General features: G+C 36.1%; 1 protein-coding gene across 14 annotated transcripts in view; it reads right to left on the bottom strand.

The window, feature by feature from the left end:
- Positions 1–580: 580 nt before the first annotated feature.
- The window catches only part of INPP4B (inositol polyphosphate-4-phosphatase type II B), a 934,219-nt gene continuing 926,564 nt past the window's right edge, over positions 581–8,235 (bottom strand). For 8 of the 14 annotated variants that reach the window (XM_077139941.1, XM_077139945.1, XM_077139943.1 and 5 more), the window contains one exon: positions 1,918–2,193. In XM_077139941.1, coding sequence (XP_076996056.1) covers positions 2,019–2,193 — 175 coding nt within the window. In that variant the 3' untranslated portion in view covers positions 1,918–2,018. Of the gene's footprint in view, positions 771–1,917; positions 2,194–8,235 lie in introns of those variants that run through there. The other 6 variants (XM_077139953.1, XM_077139951.1, XM_077139952.1 and 3 more) reach the window with 3 other exon arrangements.

Genomic DNA, 8,235 nt, shown 5'->3' with positions numbered 1-8,235 from the left:
CCCCAGAAAGAGTTTTGAAAAGATGCCATGGTTTTGAAAGGCATTTTACTGCTTTACTAATAAGCTAACATCAATCTACCTATTCAAAAAGAGCAACTACATCTTCACAGATGGCAAAGGTCTTTACCAACACATCTTTAAACCATTTCGGTAGTAAGGATCGTGAGTTAACTCTACCCAATTTCAACTCACTAGAAAAATATTCTTAAAAACCCTGACATAGGCTACAAGGTTAAATGTGAAAAAGGCTGGGAGATAATATCACACAGGTCTTTTCCCCCTTCACATTTTCCTTTCTTCATGTTGGAGGGAGAGCACTGCTCACTGGATCACTTCTAGGCTTTCACTGAAATGCTTCATGGCTTAACTGATCCCTTCCAGTGAGGGTCAACAGATAGAAGCTTAGAAGTAGAAATGGCAATATTATATAACATTTTCTAAAAATGTCTTCTTTCAAAGTAATAAGCTGATAGTGAATTCAAGTAATTCCTCGATTTGGGCACAACTTCCTTGAGTAACTCCTCCAACAAATTCATGACAGTGAACAAAACAAAAACAGAAACAAAACAAAACACCAAGGTGGGGATAATCCAACTGAAACATATTTGTGTTCCTGTTTATTTACATGTTGGTAAACTTAGGTGTCAGCTTTTCCGTAAGTCCCCTCTGGAGGTCTGTAGTACTTGGGGAAAGCCATCAGCTGTAGCATGTTGAAAGCGTACTTTCTGCATTTGATATTCTTCAGTACATTTTCTATGCGGCATCCTTCTCTGGTGAAAAGGGGAAAAAGGACAACTTCATGAAACACAGAATAAATAAATATGCTTTATTTGTTCAATGCAGAGTTGCAGCAACAGTCCAAGTAAAAATAACAAAGATTCAACTCTACATTTTTTTTTTTTTTCACAAGTGATGATACATCTTACAAAATTAAATCCTAGGCTAGGCCCAATACTGTTATTGCCCTCAGAAAGAGATGATTAAAGTCTCTTTGCTCTTAACAGATATTTAAGGTTTAATAAACTCTTTAAATAGAATTTGCTCCACAATACAGTTCACTTTAGCATCATAAATATATCTGCCTTTTGTATCTTTTCCATACATTAATTTCTCAGTTTCTTTAAAACACATTAAAATCTATATGTAGCCTTAAGGATACAGGGTCTAGGAATAAGGCATTTAATTTATGAAGTCTGGCCCTATAGATTTTTAAAGGAACATTTCATCTCTATGTTACTTCACTATTTTAGCTGTGCAATGAAGAGAGAAAATGGCTTTCTGAACAGCCTAGTTTAAGTCTCAGCTTTATAAAGGAAGAGGGCTTGTTCACAGACAGTACAAAAGTCACAGGTGCTGAAAATGGTGCATCAAGACACAGACAAGATCTGGTTAAAAAGAATAGAAAAGTGCTCTGAAAGCCAAATTAATCCAAACAATAGCTACAAACAGGTTAATTTAATTACAAAACATAATAGCTGTTCTCTCCATAAGTTTACTTGACAGAAAAGGGTTAATTGCAGCAAAGAAATAACATAACTAACAGGTTAAAAAAATAAAACAAGAGGCTCTATCAGCTGATGGCAACAATGATATTAGCACAGTGGAAATTAAATCTGCAACCTCCCACATCTCTAGGACTTTCTCTGGGGGTTTTAATGTGTTGTGCAAATTCAGTCTCAGTTTCGTTATTAAACATAATGAGAAGAGGAAAAGGAGGTTCAGACTTCAAGCTTTCAGGATTCTGTCCTTTGTCTTATTCCAAAGACAGTAATTTAAAAATTCTTGAAATAGTTAACAGTGGGAAACACTTTTCCATGAACCAAAAAGCAAAATAATTCACTTAATGCATAGTACTGTTTTTTTTTTTCTTTAGATTTTAGGAAAAACAAACAAAAACAGTTACAATTTAAACTTGTTTTTAATTCTTTGACTCTGAAAATGTAGAAATATTACAGCATTGTCCCCATAATTTAAAGTCCATTGCCATTTGTATAAAAGAAAGGAATACAACATAAAACTTATTGGTATTTGGCTAATAGTAATGCAAGACTTAAAATAAGCCACACAACTAGCAGGTGTGAGCTGACAAGCAGCAAGGCGACAGGATAGAAGTGTCGAGAAGTTGGCTTGTTATCTCTTAGACAGCCTGTTTCAGGATCATCGGAGTCATTCAGTGCTCCCTGGGTTTGTCTGCTGTTAAATGGAGGGGGTTGGGGGAGGGGAGTTAGGAGGGAGAAAAGAAAATAGTATAGCATTCACACAGTAATGAAATTCAACCTTAAATATTCTGAAATGCAAATAATCTTATAAATAATCTTGTACCATCCAGCAGTTTCAGATGAAGTTGAAATGCTAAATAGCTTCAAATGCATCCTATATACTCTTTTCTGACTGTATTACACTGATGAACATTTTTAAAAATTTTGCTTTTTGCTTTATGTATGAATAAGGAAGGGAGAATGCTATGATGATGTTTACATGGATTGAGTCTGTATGTACAAGGAAGACTCAAATAAGCATAATAACACTCATAAACAAGACTATATGAATAAAACAAAAATATGAATCAGCCTATAAAAATAATCTGATATACAGATCTGTGGAAATGGAAATGAGAAACACAGGATGTAGTGAAGCAAACGAATGTGTCTGGCACATTTAAGCACACCCTCTCCTGGTTTTGTACCTGTATATTGCATTTAAAGTTATAAAAAAGATTTATTGAAATGATTTGGTATTTAAAGTGAATGAAACATCGGACATGTCATACTTGCCAGCCAAAATACTAGTTTAACATATCCTGACTCAGTGCCCTTCTGTTAGTTCAGCTCATAAATTCTGTTGTCTCCTGCTCATCTAATGTGCATGGGGCCAAATGTATCTCCTATGGACCCCTTTTCTTAAAAGGAATCCCTATATGCAGAGCAACAATTTAGAAAATAAAATATTTTCAATTCTAAGATTGTGTATTTTCTGTGGAAGTAAAAATTAGGCACTTAGAATTCCGCTTAAAAGAAGTTCCAATTATAGCAAATCTGATGTACTTTGAAAGCAACAGTTCTTTCATATGGTGTATTTCATCAGTATTCAGAGCATTCAGAATTTCAACCATGCCCAGTATTCAAGAGATGGCTGGCTCCCCATCAGCTCCTTCACTTTTTGAGGCAGACACTGTCTGTTGCTTAGTCTTATAAAAAATGCCACGCAAAGCTGGCTTCTAAACAAGCCCCTTTAGCCACAACTTTCCTTCCAATCAGTTATAGCTCCCCAAAACCTCCGATAAAAAAATTCTTGACTAGGCATAGGCCAAACCAGTGTCCACAGCTGGACAAACAGTATTTAACATTATTTCAAACCAACTACATAGGAACCCTCATCAGTTTAAAAAACTTCACCAGCAATGCTACAATTTGGTGGTACCCTGTTGTTTGGTAACACCCGAGAACTATGCAGCCCGTAACAAGTGAAGTAAAAGCTTATCTGGAAAATAAATGGTTTATTAAGCAAAAGGAGGATTTTCTTTGGACCCGCACAATTTTCACTGACAATTGTATATGTAACTCGGTTACTTGTTCAACTTTTACTGCACATTAGACATTAAAGTATTGATACCTTTGAATATGACTAACTATAGCTCCCTTGCCTTGTATTATTTATCCTATCAACTTATCAGGGTATCTGAAATCACTACATCACTCATCTGAGAAAAATAGCTAGTTTATTTATTGTATCAACCAATTTTTATTGGGCCTACTAGGAGCCAGTCACTGCTGTAAGCATTGGAGATACAGGAGTGAATAGATCTGCCTTGAGGAAGTAAAACTTTTGAATGGGAAGAGGTAGGATAGATAAGAATACCAATACCTGATAAATACCATTTTATCAGAACTGCTATGGAGAAAAGTAAAGCAGAGGAGAATATGGGTGCCTGTGTGTGTGTGTGTGTGTGTGTGTGTGTGTGTGTGTACATGAATTTAAAATCAGGTAGTTAGGTACATTCTCACAAGAAAGTCTCTTTAGATCAAAGACCAATAATGAAAAGGGAAGGAATCATGTGAATACTCGAATTAATTTTTCTTTTGAGCTAGTGTATTATCTTGCAATTCCTTGCTGCAAGAATGATACTGGCAAATTTAGGCTGGAGGAAAAATGGATATAAGTGAATGCTAGGAGGAAAAGAACAGAAGCTGGGGCTTTCCCTAACCTGGCTGGGTGGCAATGGAAAGTCATTGCAGGTTCACAAGGACAGGAGGGAGGTGAGAGGGAAGTGGTCCAAACTAATGGATGGACAGACAAAACCCCACGGTCGTGGATCCCACCATCATCATTGACTCTTGAGATAGAAAAGTACAGGAAATCCATGTAAGGCAGTGCTCCAAAGGTGAGCACATGCATCTCGGAGGTGGTTCAAGACGATTCACTGGGGGCACAGGATGAAAATGAGGATAGCTGCTATTAATAATATGTATCTTCCTTTTAAAAATTCTATTTTTCATATATTCTACAATGTACATAACATATTAGGGAGCAGCACTTGTAGAAACAGCAGTGGTACAGTAGATAAAGGCATAAACTCAGAAGTCAGACACCTGGGTTCAAGCTCAGTGCCAACACTTGATAGTCATGTGACCTTAGACAAGTTATTTAACATTTCAGACCTTAATTTCCTTAATTATAAAATGCTGATGATAATAATACCTACATCAAGGAATTATAATGAAGTTACATCCATGAGTCAAAACTTAAAAAAAAACAGAGGGTGGCACAGGGCAAACAATCAATAACTATTATTATTATTATTATTATATATTCTGCATATTAATAAACATAATGGTTGTGTGGCTAGAACCACTTTAACCTGTAAAGATGTACAATCACAAAAGGTTGGTGCTACTTATCCACTGTAGGTGGGAATGTCAAATGGTGCAACCACTGTGGAAGGCAGTTTGGCGGTTCCTCAAAAAGCTGAATATAGAATTGCCATACGACCCAGCAATACCATTGCTAGGTATCTACTCAAAGGACTTAAGGGCAAAGACACAAACGGACATTTGCACACCAATGTTTATAGCAGTGTTATTTACAATTGCAAAGAGATGGAAACAGCCAAAATGTCCATCAACAGAAGAATGGCTAAACAAACTGTGGTATATACATACGATGGAATATTATGCAGCTTTATGACAGGATAAACTTATGAAGCATGTAATAACATGGATGGACCTAGAGAACATTATGCTGAGTGAGTCCAGCCAAAAACTAAAGGACAAAAACTGTATGGTCCCACTGATGTGAACGGACATTCGAGAATAAACTTGGAATATGTCATTGGTGACAGAGTCCAGCAGGAGTTAGAAACAGGGTAAGATAATGGGTAATTGGAGCTGAAGGGATACAGACTGTGCAACAGGACTAGATACAAAAACTCAAAAATGGACAGCACAATAACACCTAAGTGTAAAGTAATCATGTTAAAACACTGAATGAAGCTGCATCTGAGCTATAGGTTTTTCTTTGTTGCTTTGTTTTGTTTGTTTTTTTTACAATTATTATTACTTTTATTTCTTTTCTCTATATTTAACATTCTATATTTTTTTCTGTTGTGTTGCTAGTTCTTCTAAACCGATGCAAATGTACTAAGAAACGATGGTCATGCATCTATGTGATGATGTTAAGAATTACTGATTGCATATGTAGAATGGTATGATTTCTAAATGTTGGGTTAATTTCTTTTTTTCCGTTAATCAATTAAAAAAAAGAAAGTGAAAAAAAAAAAAAAGGTTGGTGCTCCCAAGCGACCCTGCTGTGGGGCAGCATGGGGTGGCACAGTGCCAATTAGGGCAGTTTGCTTTGATCAGAATAGTTTGCTATGCCTCTGCAGAATGATTTGTGCAAAAGGCTACACAAGTAAGAATAATTGAAAATTGCTGGCCTATCTCATGCTCAAATAATACTGGAGATGAGGGGAAAAACACTATTAAAAATAATTCATTCTACCCACAGACAGCTGTGGAGGGGGTTCAGCCATAGACGGTGCGTGCAGGCACGAGGAAGGTGGAGGCACTGGCATAAAGGGCCAAGGGAGGCTGGGAAGTCAACTTTCAGTCCTCTTGGATTTTCAGATGTGCAAAGTAAAGAGAGAGAGAGACTCTGAAAGAAATATTTACCTTGTTCAAAATTCAGCTCTAGCACCTACTAGATGCAAGAATTTTAGCAAATACTCAACCTCTTTACCTTCCGATTTTCCCACATACACAGGAATGGTAGTTTTGAAAAGAATTAATGAGATATGTGCAAATTACTCAGCACAGTACCACGCATCAAATAAGTTCTCTTATAATTATTATCACTAATATCACTTTCACTAACACTTCCTCATGGTCTTTACAGCTTTAAGGTGAGGTGTATCTGTAGAAAATCTTAACAACCTTATTGAAACCTTGGTTCCTCTCCAATGTTCCCTGTTAGGAGAGAAACACAGAGATATTTTTTCCATCTGTATAACATAGTGTAACTATTATGTGCTCACTACAAATTATGTTAAAATATCAGCCACAATTTATCAATATAAAATAGTGCAGAAATACTCCCTCTTTCTTAGTATACACATTCTGGCTGAGAAATAGACCACTCTGGCCAAAATATAAATTGAAAGTGTCTTGCAGCAGTCCTTATTTTAAGTACGCAGAACTAATTTTATACTGGGTTGCTTTTTCTTCACAACTGTCAGAGCACATTTAAAATTTTCCAGTCTGCATGTTATACATGCCTTCCAAGTGAGAGTTGCTAAATTAAAAGGATTATTTTGGAGGGGCAGTTTAATAATTGGATTAATTTGTTGTTTACTGATTTCTATCTCTGGAGATTAGAATAATACATTAAAATGCTTCAGATATAATCAACCTATAATTCAGTTGGAATTCAGAGCAGCATGACCTACACAGAACCAGTACTGGAAACACAGTAGTCATGGGTGCTCTTTGAACTCCTTTCTTGCCTCCTGCTAAGAATAGCACAAATGGTCATTTCCTCATCGCCACAAATGAGTTTTTAAGTACTCTGCAAGTGCAAAGTGCAAAGGATGTATTAAGTAATAATGTTAGTAATTTCCCCATCGGGAGACTATGACAAATAATTAATTAGTAGCGCTCTTGCATGGTACCCTGACAATTCAATGTCATTAGTTTTAACCATCACTGACTGGTAGATCACCATGGAAGCAAATCACAATGTTGCCTCCAACTGAAAGTATGACATGAGCAGATATTTAAGGGCAGCTACTAAATCTGCAGAATAAAAAAATGATCTTTTCTTCAAAGACCTGTCAAAGCAATCACTTAAAATAGACACAACTAAAAGAAAAAGTCTCACTTTTAAACACATCACTGCCCACATGAGGAGGCATTGCCTTAAATAAAACCCAGTGTGCTTAACTTGATATTTGCTTATTTTCCCCTCTTTTCTGTCAGTGATAATTGCTGTAACCTAGATAGCAAGTGACCCGCTGCAGATATCTTCTCAATTCATTCAGATCTCAAAAATAAAAGTTGCAGTCTTATCTTCCCCTGCTGGATGATTATTCATCAACAGTTTCGCTGTTTGCTATTTTATTCCTTTAACCATGGTAGTTCTTCAAGTTCCCCCCAAGGAAAATTACCGATTAAAATTGAATTGAAAATCTTCCCTTCTGACCAGCAAGCTGATTTCCTCCAATGTTAAAATGAGATCATTTCACATTTAATTATATGCTCCAAGTTTGGAACTGTGGCATACCATCTTGAAATTATAAGTCAAGATTTTGGGGCCAATGTCTTAAAGAGTTTTATTTGACTCAACATTCATCCGATGACTCAATGTTATTAAAGCATCATGGGTCAGTCACTGAGTAGTTGGATTATGTCAAATTTTAGCTTTGTGAAAATGAATGAATGAATGCAATTCAGCTCTAGTATCAATAGGAACTTTGAAAGTCATATAAGAAATCACGTAGATTCTGAGATGTGAAAATAACTCTCAAAGATCTTCAAGTTTAATGTATACATTCTATAGATGATGAAATAAGTGTAAAGGTCTTTCTTATGCTTCTCCAACAAGTGGCGGGGGAAGGGTGAGAATGCAGTTTCTCTGGTTCTCAGTACAACTTACATGATAATCTGATGAAATAAAGGGAAAAGGAATTTTATTTTTTCAGTCGAGATCAAAATTCATGGAAATTTAATGCATCAAGATACTTTG

This window comes from Tamandua tetradactyla, chromosome 22, assembly GCF_023851605.1.
Source record: "Tamandua tetradactyla isolate mTamTet1 chromosome 22, mTamTet1.pri, whole genome shotgun sequence".
Lineage (NCBI taxonomy): Eukaryota > Metazoa > Chordata > Mammalia > Pilosa > Myrmecophagidae > Tamandua > Tamandua tetradactyla.
Note: the sequence above shows the minus strand (reverse complement) of the source record. Positions and strands in the feature narration are given on the sequence as shown.